The 19,920-nt window shown below is 37.5% G+C and overlaps 1 protein-coding gene across 1 annotated transcript in view; it reads left to right on the forward strand.

Annotated features, from left to right (window-relative positions):
• The window catches only part of R3HCC1L (R3H domain and coiled-coil containing 1 like), an 85,723-nt gene that overhangs the window by 62,161 nt on the left and 3,642 nt on the right, over window positions 1-19,920 (forward strand). The window contains 4 exon segments of the mRNA NM_001434936.1: window positions 6,395-6,570; window positions 12,008-12,078; window positions 12,944-13,039; window positions 13,764-13,904. Of these exon segments, the coding sequence (NP_001421865.1) occupies window positions 6,395-6,570; window positions 12,008-12,078; window positions 12,944-13,039; window positions 13,764-13,904 (484 nt within the window).

A 19,920-nucleotide genomic window follows, 5' to 3' on the forward strand; every position in this document is an offset into this window, starting at 1 on the left:
AGACATAAATTTTTATCACATATCATTTCTTATATAATAAAAATATAGGTGAAATAAATTGGTTATGATTTCCTAAAACTTTGTTTATTTATTTATTTAATGTCTTTTTAGGGGCACACCCATGGCATATGGAGGTTCCCAGGCTCTAGGGGTCAAATTGGAGCTGCAGCCACTGGCCTACGCCACAGTCACAGCAACGCCAGATCTGAGCCATGTCTGCGACCCACAGCTCACAACAATGCTGGATCCTTAAACCACTGAGCAAGGCCAGGGACTGAACCTGTGTCCTCATGGGTACTAGTGAGGTTTGATTCCACTGAGTTGTGGCAGGAACCTCCGAACTTTGTGTTTATAGTCCAACTTTTCTAATAATTTCTTGACTCTGTCATTGATATTGATGCTTTTTCTATTCTGTTATCTTCTGTACCATAAAGAATTTTAATGATATAGATTTCTTAAAAGAATACATAAAAGAAGCAGATGTCATTGTTGCTGGATTCTTAAGCCATCTTTGCACTTGTATAGAGCTATTCTTATATCCAGATTTCTTCTGCACTGCTAACCATCACAACCTTTCTGCAAATGTTGGTACCGGTGCTTTTGGTGCTCATGCGTATGCAGGCAAGCCGTGTCAATATGCATAATTATAAGTTGTATACTGATGTTGGAGATGTTCAAATGTAAAAATGTGTATTTGATAAAATATTGGATTTTATCAAAATGTGGATTGATAAAATATGGTATATGTCCAACTTCCTAGTTTTATGATACAGTAGTGTAGGGAATGGAGAAACCATCAAAATGGAGTTAATAGTGGAAGCTTCAGGAGGAGATAAAGATTGAAGCTCGATCTTAGAGGAAGGATCAGGAACAGACAAGGCATTCCAGGCTATGAGAGCAGCTTGTAAAAAGTACAGAATGTTCACAGATTTAGGTCCTTTAATTTGTCACTATCAGAAGTTTAGATGATCTATATTGAATTTTTGTTCTTGTTGTTTTCCTTTTATAATTTATCAAATTGGATTTTCTGCATGATTATATAATCAGAGCAATTTAAATTTATTGGTAAAGGGAAAAGAAAAAAAGTATCATTTTCCCCAAAATTTCAGAATGCCATCCAGAATCATTTAAGAAATATATGTTGCATAAATGAAATTCTTATTTGTCAGGGCTCTATCTAGAATCGGTCTTGATAAGCATGCATTTGGACAAAGTAATTAACTTGTGGCATGTACATTTTGTTCATTCCACAAGTGTTTTTTCAGTGCCTAGTTTGTGCAAGACATTGTGTCCAGTAAGGGACTATAGGGATAAATATGACATGTCCCTTGTAGTTGAATTAGAGAACTGAATGTTGATGAGGAAACAACAACCATTCTTTCCAGGTGCCAGCACAGTATCCTAGACTCTCTATGGCAGAGTACCACAGAAATTTGTTTTCTCATGATTCTGGAGGCTAAGAGTCCAAGATCAAGGTGTCAGCAAGGTTGTTTTTTTCCTGAGACCTCTCTCCTTGGTTTGGAGATGGCCGTCTTCTCCCTGTGTCTTCGCATGGTCTTCCCTCTGTGTGTCTGTCCAAATTTCCTCTTATAGACACCATTCAGATTAGGGTCTGTCCCTTTTTAACAATACCTCTGTAAAGACGTTATCTCTAAATACAGTTGTATTCTAAGGTACTGGAGACTATGGCTTTAACTCATGACTTTTGGGAGGACACAGGCCCAAGCATCCTTCAAGTGCACATGTTATTCAGTGTAACCACACTGAACTGTTTGATGTATTCAACAGTCTTTGCATGCCTTTGCACACTTCTGCCTGTGGTACTTTTCTCTGTATAATTTCTTTGCTTGAGCAGTGAAGAAGAGTTAAGCAAAGTTCATTATCCTCTACCTACTGGTAATACCTTCTTTATTCTTATATCTTTATTGTGTAGTAAAATTCTTTGTTCAAGTTCTTTTTCTAATATGTTAAACATACATTAAATGTTTGTTGGATGGGTGGCATGGGGTCAGGTTAAGGTTAAAAGAAGAGACAGGAGTTCCCATCATGGCACAGTGGAAACGAATCCGACTAGGAACCATGAGGTTGTGGGTTTGATCCCTGGCCTTGCTCAATGGGTTAAGGATCTGGCGTTGCCGTGAGCTGTGGTGTAGGTCGCAGACACGGCTCAGATCTGGCGTGGCTGAGGCATAGGCCGGCAGCCACAGCTCTGATTAGATCCCTAACCTGGGAACCTCCATATGCCGTGGGTGCAGCCCTTAAAAGACAAAAGACAAAAAAAAAAAAAAAAAAAGAAGAAGAAGAAGAGAGAGGTCTAACTGTAATATAGATGTGTTATGCAGTGAGTATTATAAAAGTAATGCAGATGAGGTAAATGCTGTAGAAGTATAGAGGAAAAGTCAGATTATAAATGTGACCAAAAGTAATGTGACCAGAGCAATAGGCAGGAAGAAGCAGGATGTGTTTAGGCATAGTGAGTGTTATCTTCGGTTGGAATGCAGTGTGTTTTAAGGCATGATATGATATAATGCTAGAAAGGTTTATATATATAACCTGTTACACTGTTAACTGCTGTAATACACTGTTACTGCCGTAATAAATTACCACAAACTAGTGTCTTAAAACAACACAAATTTAATGTCTTACAGTTGTGAAAGTCAGAAGTCCAAAATAGATCTCATTTGACTAAAATTAGGGTGTTGGCAGGGGTGTGTGTTCCTTTCTGGAGACTCTAGGGGAGAATCCATTTTCTTGCCTTTTTCAGCTTCTTATAGCCCTTTTCTGTCTTCAGAGTTAGCAATGGCCAGTCTTTCTCATATTCCATCACTTTGACATACTGATTCATTTGTCTCTGAAACAATTCTGCTTTTAAGGACCATTGTGATTATATTGGGCCCACCTAGATAATCCAGGATAATCTATTTTAAAGTTGTCTAATTAGCAAATTTAATTCTACCTGTTATCTTTATTCTCCTTTGCCATTTATCGTATTCGTAGGTGGAGGGACCTTAGGACATGACATCTTTTGAGAGGCTATCATTCTGCCAAAAACAGGTAGGTTGAGGCCAGGTTATAGGAGCTTTAAATATAGCCATTGAAGATTTTTGATCAAGGGAATATTATGATCAAAGCAGTATTTGGGGAAGTTTAATCTGTAAACTATATGCTGTCTCGAGTATAGGACTGGAAAGAAATCACCCCTGAGTTGTCTTTTCACCTTTGCCGTTGACCCTCTCTCAGTCACTCCCTTCCTTCCTCCAAGAACAGCTTCTGTCCAAAATCCTTAATCAGAGGAAATTACTTGTCATGAACATTGATGTGGTCACTGGCTTTGATTCTGTTCCCTGTAAGGAACATGTTCTGGAAGGAATAGTGGACCAGCAGTCAGGAGACCTGAGTTATGATTCAGACTTTGTCAGTAATTTGATTTGTAACTTTAGGGATATTCTTTCGTTTCTCTGGGATGCAATTCTCCATCTTTGTAATCAGGATAGCAATGACAGCCCATCTAACACGCCCATCTGACAGAGATATAAATATAACCTTATTCCAAAACAACAAGGCATATTTTTAATTTTTTGTCTGTAGAGATTAACTTGTGACTTCAGAACTTTTTGTTTCTCCTTTTGTACCTTGAAGAACCGAGGATCAAACAAAAAATAAAAAGCTCACTGATCCATGCCTAGTTGACCTTCTGTCTGTACCCTCTTTTTTCCCCTCTACAATAAGAATCAGACAATTATGTTATAGCCAGTCAGGTACTATTTTATAGACTTGTTTTCAAGACCAGATTACTAGGCTATAACTATGCTAAAGCCCTCACCTTGGGGAAGATAATTTTAACTTAGCTGGATGGTTTGTGGAAGCTGGTTATGCATATGAAGGGATATCCGGTTTTCACTTATGCTTTGTAAATAGCAAGACAGGCCACTGGAATAAATCCTAAAATATCTGTGATTCATAACTCAAAGTTATTTGCTGGGTTGTTTGTAAACTTTCCTTTTGTCTTTATAATCAGTTATTATATTATTTCTGTTTCAAGGTTTTTTATAGTCATGTATTATTTATTTCTCACAATGCATTATTTAGCCCTAGTTTTTAAATGCATGGACATGCAGCAGTTTGTTTTATTTTTGCAGAGTAATTCAAAAAATCAGTGCCAGAATTTCAAAAATTAAATGAAGAAAATGGTTCCACTTACAGCAGCATAAAGAAGTTAGAAACAAATTTAACAAAAGAAATGTAAAACTTGTACTCTGAAAACTACAAAACATTTTAAGAAGAAATTAAATAAGACCTAAACAGACATCCCAGCCTATGTTCATTTTCTTTAATATTGTTAAGATACTTCCCAAATTGATTAATACATCCAACTCAATCCCAGTTGCCCTTTATTTATTTATTTTTTTTGCAGATATTGACAGGCTGTTCCTCAGATTCACATGGAAATGCAGGGGACTCAGACAGAATGATGTTGAGAAAGAACAAAGTAGGAAGACTTAAACTTCCTGATTTCAAAACTTGTAACAGTAATCAAGACAGTGTGGCACTGGCATAAGGGTGGACTTGCAAGTGATTGCAGACTTCCCTCCTCCTCTCTGGCTCTCAGTTATCCTAAACTGATACACTAGTCCGCTCTAGGCTTTTGAACATTCATTAAACGTTTAGCTGATACCTTCTTGCCCACTTGTGTGGTGGCCACCTCTTCCCATGGTGTGCCAGAGGTAAAACCGTGTATGTATTCTGCTTCTCTTTGGAGGGACTTGTCAGCCTGTGGATTTCAGTTTACTTGCATGCTCAGCTGTCTGGTAAACTCAAGGAAGTTATGATTCTATAGATCAGTCGGTCTTTTCTCATTGTTATAGCATGGGGAATATTCTCTTCCTGTTTTCTGCATCCTAAGTGGGGTGGAGATGACATGGTGCTTGACTTGTAGCAGATATAACACCTAGTTAAAATTTGTTTAAAGTAGGTTGAATTTATTGAATACTTAGGTGCCAGGTAGTATACTAGGCACTTAACTGCATCATCTCATTTAGTTCATACATTTAAGATACTGTTATTATCATTTCCATTTTTTAAGATATAAAACTGAAGCTTAGTGGAGAGAGAAACTAGAGGCAGTGCAGTAGACAAACATTTTTGTTAATTTTGCCTAAATCACCTTCCTCCTTCCCTCTCTCCCAAATAAAATTCTTAAATTTTTTTTCTACTTCTCTATGGAAAGGAGATACATCCTTGGCATTTAATGCAAATTCTCATTTCCTCATTTGATGAGAAAAGAGGCACAGTATGAAAGAGAGAAAGCTTGAAGGACTCTAATTGGATTTTTGATAGAAAAAGACAGGGTTTTTGTTTTTTGTTTTTTGTTTTGTTTTGTTTTTGTTTTTTTTGCCTTTTCTAAGGCCGATCCCACAGCATATGGAGGTTCCCAGGCTAGGGGTCCAGTCGGAGCTGTAGCTGCCAACCTATGCCACAGCCACAGCAATGCCAGATCCAAGCCGTGTCTGTGACCTACACCACAGCTCACAGCAACACCGGATCCTTAACCCACTGAGCGAGGCCAGGGATCAAACCCACAACCTCATGGTTCCTAGTCAGATTCCTTAGCCACTGCGCCATGATGGGAACTCCCAGGTTTTGTTGTTGTTGTTGTTCCGAAGGCTTTGGGTGGTCACTACCAGCCTCTACATTTTATAACAGGTGAATGATAAAATGACTGTCATGGCTTTGCTGCCACTTTCCATTCTCCTGCTTCCAGTGTGAAAGAGTTAATAGCCTTCAGTTTTTTCATAGAATTTTAAGTATTCTTCATAACAATTAATTCTTTTATTAACCTACTGTGTGGGAATCCCCTTAGGTAGCTCTCATGCTAGGGAACTTTAATTACTTGTACCACTTATATTTGTTAAGTAAGCGACATTCAGCAGAAGGTAGACTTGAACAAAGTTTTCATTTTTTTAACTTTGTTTTGTTTTTCAATTTCAGAAAAGAAACTATGTGTGATCAATTAGCTTAAATAAAATGAATGTTATTAATTCACCTCTTCAGCTGTTTTCTGAAATTCATTTTCTAAGATGTGTCATTTGTAACTCACCACATTAATCATCCTATACTTTCTCACACACTGGTTGATAGGCGCAAGTTAAGTTCCGTGCAGTGCCCGTCTTTGCTGGAATTTCAGCACCTTTTCAAGTATTCCACATGTGTAATATAAACTGGGTGAGAGACACTAGTCATTATTGTCTTCATGAGCAGTATTAATACAGAGACAATGTAAAAGGTTGAGGAATAGGAACATGGAGACAAAGAGGAGGATTGTTTGTGTATCGGGGGATATTTTATAATGCTCTGGCTTGATGTAACAGTCACATATATGCTTCCTCCTCCCTAGTTATCAGGGAATATGACGAATAGAGAAAGCATCCAGGAACCTAGATTCGATTATTACAACCATGAAGTTCCTGATACTGACCTCAGTGATTGTGAATTCGCACATGTCATTGAAATTTATGATTTCCCCCAAGAATTTCGTACCGAAGATCTCCTACGGGTTTTCTGCAGTTATCAGTAAGTATTTGCGAATGATTGGGATGTTAAGGAAGGTGGGATGAGTGTCTTCTGAAAAATCCTCTCTTTTGTTTTCCTATTCCCTGTTGTTTACTTTAGCATCAACTTTATTGTCTTTTTCAAGCCCATTAGAAATCTTCTGTATCAAACCGCTCTTCTTCTAAATTCCTTAAAAATGCTAAAGAGTCCTTCTAGACCCCATTTCAGCATTTAAGAAGATTGTCATCAATAGTGTCATCAGAATCTGTTTTCATAGTGCATTTAGTCCATTTATATTTATTATAGTTATTGATGTATTTGGATGTACGCCTGCCATCTTTTTGTGTGTGTTTACTTGTCCCATCTTTTTCTCTTCTTTCTTGCCTTCTTTTGGATTGATGAGGTATTTTTTCTAATTCCGTATTTTTGGGAAATAATACTGTTTCTATTATTTGGTAGTTACTTTAGAAATTACAGAATGCATGTTTAATTTATCAGTGGCTAAAGGTAATATTTTTACACTTTCTCAAAACACTCAAAGGGTTTTTAACTCCATTCCCCAATTCCATTCTGGTGTTTCCCCCACCTCTAAGTAATAATGCTATTGTGATTTAGTATGTTGATTCTTTCTAATTTTTTCTTTTTAAACTCCATTTGATATTATTATTGTTTTATATATTCAGCATTCAGATTCATCTACCTTCTGTATTCTTCATTTATACCTTCTTGCATTTCATATCTTGCATTTGAAATCTTTTTTTCTCCTGCATGGAACATGGTTTTTAGCATTTAAATTAGAATCAGTCTTTTAGCAACACACTTACTTGGGTTTTGTTTTTGTTGTTTCTTGATGGCTTTATTTCAGCTTCATTCTTGAAAGATGTTTTTGCTGGGTATGGAATCTTAGGTTGGCAGTTATTTCTCTCAGAAACTTGAAGATTTTATTCTGCTCTCTCTTAGCTTTTCTTTGTGTAGAATGAGAAGCCAGCTGAAAGTCTAACCGTTGCTTCTTTTTTTGTTTGTTTTTTTGTTTTTTGTTTGTTTCTTTGTTTTGGCTGCACTGTGGCATATGGAAGTTCCCAGGCCAGGGATTGAATCTGCGCTGCAGCTGCAACCTATGCTGCAGCTGCAGCGACACCTAATCCTTAACTCACTGCTCTGGGCAGGGGATCAAACCTGTGCCGCTACCAGAGATGGACTTGGTTCTGTAAACCTGCTGTTGCACAGCAGGAACTCCCACAACTGTTGCTTCTGAGTGTAATCTGTCTTTTTGCACAGGGTGATCTTAATGCTTTCTCTGTGTCTTTTGGTATTGTGCATTTTCAGTATGGTGTAGCTTTGTGTTTCTCCTCCTCCTTATGCTCATTCTTCTCATTCTTATTCTTTTTCTTATTATTTATCTTCATTATTTGGGCTTCCTAAATCAGCAGTAGGTACTTTTTATTGATTTTGGAGAACACTAGACATTATCTCTTTAAATATTGCCTCTGTACTGTCTCTTTTACATTATCTTAGATGCCAGTTAAAACTGGATTAGACCTTCTTACTTAATATTTATGTTATCTCTTTTCCATTTCTTTGTCTCCAGTACACATTCTGAGTAATTTCTTTAGCTCTAGTTTCTGAGTTCACTGATTTTTTTTTTCCTCATCTGTTTAATTTGCTGTTAAATCTGTCCATTGAATTTTTAAGTTTCATTTTATGTTTCTTGTTTTTCGAAGTTCTTTACTTTTCAAATCTGGATGGTAATTTTTTGGTTTCTTTTTCTCCAAACATTTTCAAAATGTTAAAAATTTCTTTATATTAAACGTAGACCTTCTAATGTCTGTGTCTGGTAATCCCTTTTTCTGAAATCCTTTTAATTCTGTTCTGCAAGTTTTCACTCATAGTGTCTTGCTTTTTTTGGAAGTTTAGTTTTTATTGTGAGGTTGTTTTTGTTGTTGTTTGTTTTACTCTAAAGCTGACCTTTTTTTTTTGGAATTTAATTTATGGGAATTGAGGCGTACAATAAAACGAAGAGGATTATCTCCTGAGAGGCTATGTGTTTTCTTCTGCCAAGCACCAAGGGCCCTAACAATCCAAAAGATTGTAAATTAAACTATTTATTTGCAGTTATATTCTGACCAATGAAATAGAGAATGATAAAAAATGATTGTTATATGTCTCAACCAGTTTATTTTAACAATACATATGAATGTCCATTTACTTGCCAGTCTATGATGTGGTACCAAGGCCTTTTTTTTTTTCAAAGTTACTAGTCTGTTGATTGAGTTCTGTATGTTACACTGTTATCACCTGCCACTTCCAGCAGGAACTTATGTGCCTTCAGAGTCACCTGAGTTAAAATTCCTTATAGGTTAAAATGTTTTCTCTTTTCTTTATCTGTTTTGCCCAAATATAATTGATAATATTTCTGGGGTTTTTTTTTTTTTTTTTTTTTTTTGGGTCTTTTCTAGGGCCGCTTCCACGGCATATGGAGGTTCCCAGGCTAGGGGTCTAATTGGAGCTGTAGCCGCCGGCCTACACCACAGACTCAGCAACGCAGGATCTGAGCCGTGTCTGCGACCACCACAGCTCATGGCAACTCTGGATCCCTAACCCACCGAGCAAGGCCAGGGATCGAACCTACAACCTCATGGGTCCTAGTCAGATTCGTTAACCACTGTGCCACGATGGGAAATCCAGTTCTGGGGTTTTTTTTAGTTGACTTCATCTTTCTCTACCCTTCCAAAGCATTCAATTGAGTTTTTATAGATACAACAACTTTTCTTTTTCACACTTATATTTCACTGTTGTTATTTTATTCAATTATATAGTAAAAATATAAATTAAAACTGATATAAGTGGGTTTGAGACTAATTGCATTACCTTTTTTTATGTTGTATATAAGTCATACATTATATATGAGTAGGTAAAAGAGTTAGGAGTATAGTTCTGTATCCTTAGCTTATAAGAAAATATAAGCTTTGGAAATAAAAAATAATCCATAAAGTAAGTGATTAAGAAAAAGATTTTCAGGGTCTGGCAGAAAGTCAATACCAAGAAAGGATTATACTTTAATGCTCCAATCATGACTCTAGCAATGAACCAGGTCTGTTGTCTAATATACAGATTTAAACTTAAAATTCAATTCATGTACATCTTGAATTAGGCTATAGCTCCCAACTTCTCCTTAAGGTTCAGAGAGTAAATGTTTTAGGCAACTCTGCCATCATTGCACAAAATTAACCACAGACAACAGGTAAACAAACGAACCTTTATGTACAAAAACAAGCACCTTGTTTTTCTGTAAGAACAGACAAAACTAGCAGCCAAGTGACCTCGCTTAAATTTTGTGTGTGTGTGTGTGGGGGGTGCATATCAGTTACGTAGGAAAGGAAGAGTGACCAGAACCTGGAGGACAGTTAACAACCTCTGCCTAGACTTGGCTCTAAATATGTAATATCAGTCAGTCTAATTCATTACAGTTATGTTAAGACCCAGTATCAGGGCCTGTTCCAGATAAATGCATAGTAGATTTTAAAAAGCAGTCAATGAGATTAAATCTAAAATTAGAACAACTTTATGTTGTCACTAATAATGATTTTTAAAACCAAGGATCAATTTTCTTGATGACTAGAATTTCCTGAAGATTAGTTACTTCTTAATTATTAACTTCCTTTGCTTTGTTTTTTCCTAATCTTACCTGCAAGTCCATTTTTCTGTCAAACCCAAAAACATTCTCAGGAGAAGCATTTTAAGGGATTATGAAATTCCAAACTCTAAAAGACCTTCCAGAGCCCATCTAGGTTTTTTCCTATCTTTTGTCAACTATCTTTCAGACTCATTCTGTTGAACTTTTTCACGGTCTCCAACTCCTGTGGACGTTTGATACCTCTTTATTTCTTTTTCCTTCAAAAGAAATTTTTGCTCAACTAGTTGTTAATAAAGAGGGAAGACGTTTTAGCAGTTGTCTTCTTTTTTTCTTTATAGTGCTGTAAAAAAAAAAAAAGAAAGAAAGAAAAGGTCATGGTGCAGAAGTCTCTAGTAATGCCTAGGAGTCAAATACCAGATTCAACCTAATTTTTTTTTTTTTTTTGTCTTTTGTTGTTGTTGTTATTGTTGTTGCTATTTCTTGGACCGCTCCCGCGGCATTATTGTTGTTGTTGTTGTTGTTACTATTTCTTGGGCCGCTCCCGCGGCATATGGAGGTTCCCAGGCTAGGGGTTGAATCGGAGCTGTAGCCACCGGCCTACGCCAGAGCCACAGCAACGCAGGATCCGAGCCGCGTCTGCAACCTACACCACAGCTCACGGCACACACCACCACAGCTCATGGCAACGCCGGATCGTTAACCCACTGAGCAAGGGCAGGGACCGAACCTGCAACCTCATGGTTCCTAGTCGGATTCGTTAACCACTGCGCCACGACGGGAACTCCTCAACCTAATTTTTAATCACATCTTCATCGATATTAATCATCCCCTAATGAAGATTGCTATTAATAATAAAAATAATGGGCACCATTCATTTATTGAATGCCCACTAAGTGTTCAACATCGTGCTCTTTGCCTTGTCATGGATGATCTCATTTCTTTTTCCACAGCAACTCCGTCAGGAAGGAACTATGCCTATTTCTACAGATGAGCAGATCTAGCTTATAGAGAGATTAAACCTGCCCATAGTCTCAAGGTGGCAGAACCTGAGTCCATTTATATCTGACCCACAAACCCCATGCTCTTGACAGGAACTCTGTTGAGTCCATGAGCTCTTTTAAGCTCCTGGCTGAAAAAATAATGTGTCATATCATCTTCCTGATAGTCCTTGTGCTCTCTAATCTGGTCAGATATTTCTCTCATCTTCATTTCTTTTATCCTGAATTTTTCTGACTTTGCCACAGTTCTCTCCCATTTTCCCTTTCTCCCCTTCTACACTGGAAAGAAAGAAAGATCAGCCCCTCTGATGATAGTTGTCCCTTTTTCTCCCTTATTTGATTGATTGATTTTACTTTGAAGGACCTGTCTCCCTCTTCCTCTCTGTTTCTTGTCTCTGAGCCTACATTTACGTTAAATCCAGATGACCTTCCCGGCCCACCTCCTCCCCTGATATTCTTCTCCCCCTCCTCAGCTTCCTCTTTCTACCTCTTCTTGTTCTGTTGCCCTAAGAACATCTCTTGTAAGTAGTGTGATAAATACTTTACCTCCCCAGGGAATATGTGAGCATTAATTAGTTGATGTCTGTAAAATGCCTGGCAGTGTAAAATACTCCCAGGTAGTTCTTTATGATGGTATTATTGCTTTTAAAATTCAGTGGCTTCTTCTGTCCTCCAAGCCGTTTTGTGTGTCATCATCTCCATTTCACCTGTGCGCTCACTGAGTGTTTCCATCTCATCATGAAATGCTTTATGAGACTGTATTTGAAGGATGTTTCATAAAAGCAAATTTTATTTTAAAGAATAAAATTGTGTTCTTTTCTTACAGAAAGAAAGGATTTGATATTAAATGGGTGGATGATACACATGCCCTAGGAGTATTCTCCAGTCCGATTACAGGTATGTATCCAATGGTTTTCAGTGTGCTTATTGTCCATTTTCTCCTCCTGTGGTCCTTATTACCCTTCTATTCCAGCTGCCTGGCCTTTCATTCACCAATATAGATAATTGGCAGGTACAGGTTTTGAGTCATGTTACTCTGATACTCCCTCTCTTTACCCTAATCCAGTGATATTTGGAGAGATAGCTCCTTCCAAGGTTATATGCTGCAAAACTGTCAGTTGTGAGAGTGCATAAACAGATTATAGATAAAGATATTTAAGAAGCCAGTGTGACGGAATCTTAAAATATTTGTGATTTCCCCCTCCTCCCCAGGCAGATGAATTTGAAGTAGCCTTTTAACCTGTCTATAGTGAGCAATTGTAATACCTACTTTCTGATTGTATGATTTCACCCTTTCACTTACAGGACCTCACAATAGGTCTGATGCAGAGCTGTTCAGAGAAGTTAGAAATGTTGATTCCTACCTGAATCACCTAAAATAGGGGTCTATAGACTTATTCTGTAAAGGGCCAGATAGTAGATAATTTAGAGTATAAGGTTTCTATCACAACTTAACTGCTGTTGTAGCAAGAAAGCATCCTTGGACAGTATGCAAACAAACAAGCATGGCTCTGTTTCAGTAAAACTTTATAAAAACAAATGATTGGCTGAATTTGGTCACAAAGCCATAGTTTGGTGATCCCTCATCTAAAATAATCACTGCCAAGTTGTTCCTCAGAGATTTTTCTAGAGCTTACTGTTTTTTTGGCTCACCATGAAAAATAACATTTAGGAAATACTAAGAACTAGCCTTACTTTTATTTTATTTTATTTTTCTTGCGTCACTCCTCTTCATGTCTTACATGTTTTTTCTTCTTTACAGCTCGTGATGCTCTGGGTAGTAAACATAGCATGGTGAAGATGCGGCCCTTGTCACAAGCCACTAGAGCAGCCAAGGCCAAAGCTAGAGCTTATGCTGGTGAGCCTGTAATCTCAGGGGCCTTTTCTTGTTGATACTGGTGTTATTGTTTTTTTCTGGCACTCATATAGCATCCAGGGTTCTAAAGGTATATAACGTCTTTATTTTTAATGTTAAAAGAAATGTGGGGTTTTTTTGTCTTTCTAGGGCTGCACTCGTGGCATTTGGAGGTTCCCAGGCTACGATCCAATCAGAGCTGTAGCCACTGGCCTATGCCAGAACCATAGCAATGCCAGATGCTACACCACAGCTCACGGCAACACTGGATCCCTAACCCACTGAGCAAGGCCAGGGATCGAAGCCGCAACCTCATGGTTCCTAATTGGATTCGTTTCCACTGCGCCACGATGGGAACTCCAAAAGAACTGTTTTTGAAAAAAAAATAGAAAAGGCTTTGTTGGACATATAGCAGCCAGTTAGAGAGTGGGAAATACTAATGGCAAGCAATGCAGGAGCCCTTTCCTGATGACATAGAGTTTACCTGGGTGTTCACCTATTTGGTAGTCACTGTAAGAAATTGTGTTAATACAGATAATGAAGGCAGGATTGTTTGTGCTTTGCCATGTTAATTTCCTCTGATCTTCATCTATCAGGCTTGTATTAATTACTGCAGATGCAGCCCTTGTTAGTCTATTTTGTATGTTAATTACTGAGTTAAATCACTTGGAGCTAGAGTGCTTGCTTTTCCTTACTCCCTCTTACTCCCTTCCTTTCTCCCATTTAGAGTTTCTCCAGCCAGCAAAGGAGCGTCCTGAGACTTCGGCAGCCCTAGCCAGAAGGTTAGTCATCAGTGCCCTTGGAGTTCGAAGTAAGCAGAGCAAAACAGAACGGGAAGCAGAGCTCAAGAAACTGCAGGAAGCCCGAGGTGAGCTGGAGTGATGGCGTTCTTCTTTAGTCCCATTAGAACTCACATGAGGCAGGTTTTTAAAAAAAGAACAAAAAACAGCCCATCCCATTTTGTCATTGCCATTTCCTGGAAGCCTACCATGTGCACTGAAATTGATCTCATGCCCTATATGTAGGAAGAAAGGACATTTTAGGATTTGTCTGCCTGTCCCACACAGCAAGGGATCCTAATCCATGCTCTTACTCTTGTTTTCCAAGAGATAGGTTTAGTCTTTTTAGTTCATCCATGACTTTTTCTGTCATTCTTGCTCCAGACACTCAAAAAAATTTTGCTATGAAGACATAATAGTCTCCCAGGCAGAAAACATTAGTTGCTGTGGTTTTATTGGGCCATGATTGCCATGATATTATCAAGTGGTTTAGATCTTAGACGACAAATTAAGGCAAAGCCAGCAACTGACATTGATGATAATAACTGTAGGAAGTAATTTTTTTCTTTAAAGACAGTCCTGAGTGGCTCCATTAGAGCACATCTAGTTTAGCCTAATCTTCTGATTATTTTCTAGTACTTAAGAGTTCTTAGAAAATATTTCAACTGATGCATAGGCAGGATTTTTCTTTCCCTGTAGTTTAGAGTTGTGGCTAAATCTCTTTCTCTATAAGCGGTTGACTTATATGCAAAGGCTTGGGACTCCGGTTTGCGCTTAAGTACTTTTTACCAACCTTTGGGCTTTAGAGAGTCTCATTGCGTTAACCCATGGTCTGTAGAATCTGTGAAGGCAATTTACTCTGAAAATTCCACTTACCAAAAAGTAACTTCATTTTTCCATTAAACGAATTGAAGTTTCAAACTCCTTGTTTATTGCCAGTCTAACAGGGCCATTAATACTTCCTGTCCACTCTGCTTTGGTGATAGCAGGCAGCTTGCAGACTCTCAGCTGCACTGACCAGATAACTAGTGACAGAGTATGTCATGGCAGGTGCTAGAGTTTCCGAGTTGAACCCAACTAATTTTTGAAACTTTAATGATCATAATGAGGCAGTTTGGATTTCTCCCATGCATTGTTGACTCAAAGGCTTCTTACAGACCATAAAAACAGGGGAGGATTCCTCAGGTTTTTATAGATGTCATTAACAGAAATAGATTAAAGGAGACGGTGCAACATCCTTAACTCTTTGTTAATTGGTTATCTCTGAGAAAACGATTTCTCTGTGATAACAGAACTTATCTCAGAAGTTCAAAAGACAGTAATAACGGTGGTATTTATAAAAGGAGATATGATTCTTTTTGCAATGTATCATGCTTCTCTGTGAATATAATATGACCTCTATCTGTACAGGTACTACAACAGTAGTTTTGTATGGCTGTCATCTGGGTTTCTCCCTTTATTTCTCTGTATGCACATCAGCATACAGCTCCACTTAAGTATTTGTTAAATGCCTAGTTATATAAAGGACATTTCAGTGATGCAGTTAAAAATGAGGCTGTTAGCTGAGTGGGTACCCTGTTACCTTTTTAAAGAAGACCTTTAGTTGTGAATAGAGACCCACTGTGGCAAGTTCCTCCTATCTGTTGACTCTGAAGCTGTACATGTTATGGAGAACTCTTCTTTATTATGCTTCAGAATGTTTCCATTATATCTGAGAACATTCACATGGAAAATTCCTGATATATCTTTCTGGCTTCTTTATGCATACACTCTTATAATTGCCTCCATGGAGCCCAAGACTTCTCAGTTAAAATTTTTTTTTCCCTTTGGAAATTAATAGTAGTGTTTATGTATTGAATGGAACAGATGTTTTTGTTTCAGATATTCTCATACTGGAAGGGAAGGGGTCAGTACAGCCTAGGAAATAACATAATAGACACTGAAATCAGACTGCCTGGGTCAACATCGACATTCTGCCATTTACTGGCTGTGTCACCCTGGGTAAATTACCCACTCTCTGGAGGCCTCTGTTTCCTCATCCATAAAATGGAAATCAAGTGAGATAATCCACAAAAGATACTTAGTCACCTTCAGAACCCATAGGAATGCTCTCTCCCTCTTGTTTCTATAAGCCCGTGATAAATATGTGATAAATGTTAGCTGCTGCTATTTTTTTAGTAATGGTAGCAGTATCATTTTATGGTGACACCAGCACAGGTTCCAGTGCATTATTATCATTATCATTTTGGTCCTTACTCTTTTTATTTTACATTTCCTATGATACTCTATCAACTACATTTGACATTCACTGAGTACCTGCCCTGTGCAAAACATTGTGCTCCTAATTAGGAGAATTAGAAAGATGGTAAGATTTTGTTCCTCTCCTTAAGACTTGCAGTCTAGTGGGGATATTTGCCTTAAGTAAGAACGAAAATATGAACCCGACTGCAGGTGTGATAAATTCATTGAGTAATAAAAAATTAAAAAATTAAAAAATAAAAATAAAAAGGCTTTGCTGGGGAAAAAAAAAATATGAACCCGATTTTTTTGTTTGTTTTTGGTCTTTTTAGGGCTGCACCCCCGGCATATGGAGGTTCTCAGGCTAGGGGTCTAATTGAAGCTACAGCTGCCACCCTCCGCTACAGCCACAGCAATGCCAGATCCGAGCCAAATCTGCGGCCTACACCACAGCTCACGGCAACACCAAATCCTTAACCCACTGAGCGAGGCCAGGGATCGATCCCGCAACCTCGTGGTTCCTAGTCAGATTCATTTCTGCTGTGCTGCGACAGGAACTATAGTTCTGAAGATTTTAAGATTAAAAGCCATGAAAAGGTTTTTGTGATGAAAAGGACTGGAAGGAAATTCCTGGCAATGTAATATGTTATGATAACTCTTGATGGAGATGGTAGTATCTATAGTTTAGAGCTGGCCCAGAGAAGTTAAGTTACTGGCCTAAGGTCACCCAGCTGATAAATTGAGAAGAGGCATTTGAACCTAGGCCTCTCTAATTCAAACACTTGTTCCTTCTGCAATACTGTAATCTCTTTTGAAGGAGCGTTGGAGTAATTAACTTTTTTTTTCCTCAGAAAAAAATATGTAAAAAATTTTAAGGTCCTCAGAAAATGAAATATGACCAGCTTTTTTTTTTTTTTTTTTTTTTTTAAGTTAATTGTCCCAATGGTTAGAGCTTTCATTATCAGGAAATTCTTCCTTAGGTCTAACTTAAATCCGTATGATAGGAGTTCCCATCGTGGCACAGTGGTTAACAAATCCGACTAGGAACCATGAGGTTGCGGGTTCGATCCCTGGCCTTGCTCAGTGGGTTAACAATCCAGCGTTGCCCTGAGCTGTGGTGTAGGTCGCAGACGTGGTTCGGATCCCGTGTTGCTGTGGCTCTGGCGTAGGCCGGTGGCTACAGCTGCAATTAGACCCCTAGCCTGGGAACTCCATATGCCGCGAAAGCGGCCCAATAAATGGCAAAAAAGACAAAAAAAAAAAAAAAAAAAATCCATATGATAGTTTAAAACAGTTTCCTCTTCTTTTTTATTTAGTAGGAATAGGAAACATCTGGACACCATTCTGTTCTAACAGCCTTTAACTATAAAGATCAAGGGCAGATTATTTAGGAATGAGGGGATCTGTGCTGAAATAGAGTTTTTGCCATTAACTAGCTGTGTGGCCGTGGCAAGTCTCATATCTCTCTGTGCCCCCGTTTCCAATGAAGTGTAAGCACTGCCTGACTTAACTGATGATGGAGAATTTTTTGAGCAATGTAAGTTAACGTGCATAAAAATGTTTAGAGAGGTGCTTTACGCATTTAGAATACTATTATTTATGTGACGCTTCAGAAATTAGTGTTCATTATAATATGAGCCAGTAATGACAAATATGTACTATGTACTCTTCCTCCCCATTTATTATCCATGACAGACAGTGCTAATCGGTTATAACACTGTCTCTTGGTAAGTTTTGACTTAACCACTGCCAGTTGATCAAAATTAGCCTGTCAGTTGAAATAGGCATGCCCTCCTGATATAGGTACTTTTATTAATAATACTATAGAATAATTTCCTAGCCTTTCTTTTTCCTACTTCAAGAGTTCTGCAGTCTATTAAAGTGCCTAATTCATAAAAAGATACTCAGTGTACATATTCATTGACTGAATACATTAATAACATTGGTTGTTTTAATTTTTTTCATAAATCTTATTTTACTCATGATTCTGCTCTGAACCCTTTCAATTATTTTCTTTATAAAACCCAGAGCTAAACATGCGTGTGCAACCCTTCTAATGAAGGAATTTGGGATTTGTGATTTTGAGGTTTATACGCTTTTCTGCTAAGTTCCTCCATCCTACTTTGGTCTTTTTACTCTATTATTGAGAAGTCTTTGTCTTAATCCTTAAAAAGGAGATTCAGAAAGTAAAGCTATTCTGGAAAGAATCGAAAAAGGGAATACCTAAATCATTTTAAGCAAATCATATTGTGCGTATCTGGAGGTTAAGAGCCTTAATTCATAAGTCTTTGAATGTGAGAAAGGATCCTTTTCTAGCAGAATGCCTGACAGATCAGAACTAGACTAAGAGTGGAAAGTGAAAGCAAAGATTATCCTTGAGAGTACTTTGTATTTGACTTAATCACATGTTTTAAACCAAGGATTCACACTAAACAATAAAAGCACATTTTAAAGACCAAACACAGGAATACATGTAAAATTTCCCCAAGTTCCACTTATTGAAACACATAAGTCCCGTCTAAAGTTGGAGGTAGATATCATTACTTCGTAGAGTAAGCTACTCTCTCATTTTCAAAGGCTGCCATAATTTTGTTTTATAACTTTTTTCCATTTTACTCTTGGGGGTAAGTGATTAATTGGCTGGTTCTAAAAGGCCATCTTTTGGGTCATAGGTCTGAGAGGCAGAGTAAGTAAATAATAATTTGATTCCCTAGTTTGATTAATGGAATCACTAAGAACTTAAAAGTAAAATCGTCTCTATAGAATACTTAGTCAACTGTAATAAAAAAATTTTAATGATCATCTCTGCCTTCTGAAATCCCTTTTAGGAATTCCGTTATTCTGCCTTTAAGAATAGTGCTACATTGCTGACTCTCAATCTTAGGGCATTTTCTTGGTGTCTTTTTGCCCCCAATGTGAAGTTCTCTTCATTTCTAACCACATTTCCTTTCATTTTAATGTGATCTTTTTCTGTGAGATACAGTATTTACCCATATTCTTGGTGTCACCTGCTATTTAATAAATTACGTCCCTGGCCTAGGTCAGAGATGAGAATGTTAACCCTCGGACTGACTGACCAATTCACTAGTTACTGCTAAGGAAATAGCACGAGTTTCACTTAATACATTGGTAATTGTTAACTCCATTCTCAAGAGTTAAATGCTCCCTTAACACTTATGTGATCCAGACTCTTATTTTACCCAGTATATTAATGATTATATATATACTTGGTAAGTTTGAAATCTAAAACTTGTTAAAATTAGAGGTCACTTATATTCTCTTTCCTTGATCTACCCAGTCTGTCACTCCATAAAAGAAGGCAATTAGATTAGTTTGACCAGACTTGTCCTTCAGGTCTTGATGTTGATTATTACTCTGTAGGTGGCTACAGGTAGATTTTGTGATGATTTTTCTTTATTATTTTCTTAGGTTGTAGAAGTGAATTTTGAAGGTTTTAATTTACGTCCCTTTTCTTTATTTTTTAAAATATGACACCAAACTGTCCTCTTTTTCATCTTCAACACTTGTCGTTTCCTCAGTGAGAACTCAACTCATTTACTGTAATAATTTATTTATTATACTGAGAAATAAAAGTCTTCAGGACCAGCTTATATGAGTACTTTAGGTTAATCATTTCTTACTAACACATCTATTCTTTAGCTCCTTGCCCTTGTGGCTGCTATTGAGCTTTCTCTTTACTTAGTTTACTTTTTTTAATTGGTGGAACTTAAAGTTAATAGGAGCTTTTTTAATACAGTCTATCAGCTATTATCTACTTTCTTTTCTCTTTAATAAGGGGATGACATGTTTATTCTCTATCTCTCTGACAATGCTTTTTTTCACATCTTTTCCCTTTTTGTGTAAATA

The sequence above is a fragment of the Sus scrofa genome, chromosome 14 (assembly GCF_054392235.1).
Source record: "Sus scrofa isolate SSC_HxYL_T2T_F1_AM1 chromosome 14, Sscrofa_HxYL_maternal_Yorkshire_Landrace_v2.0, whole genome shotgun sequence".
Classification (NCBI taxonomy): domain Eukaryota; kingdom Metazoa; phylum Chordata; class Mammalia; order Artiodactyla; family Suidae; genus Sus; species Sus scrofa.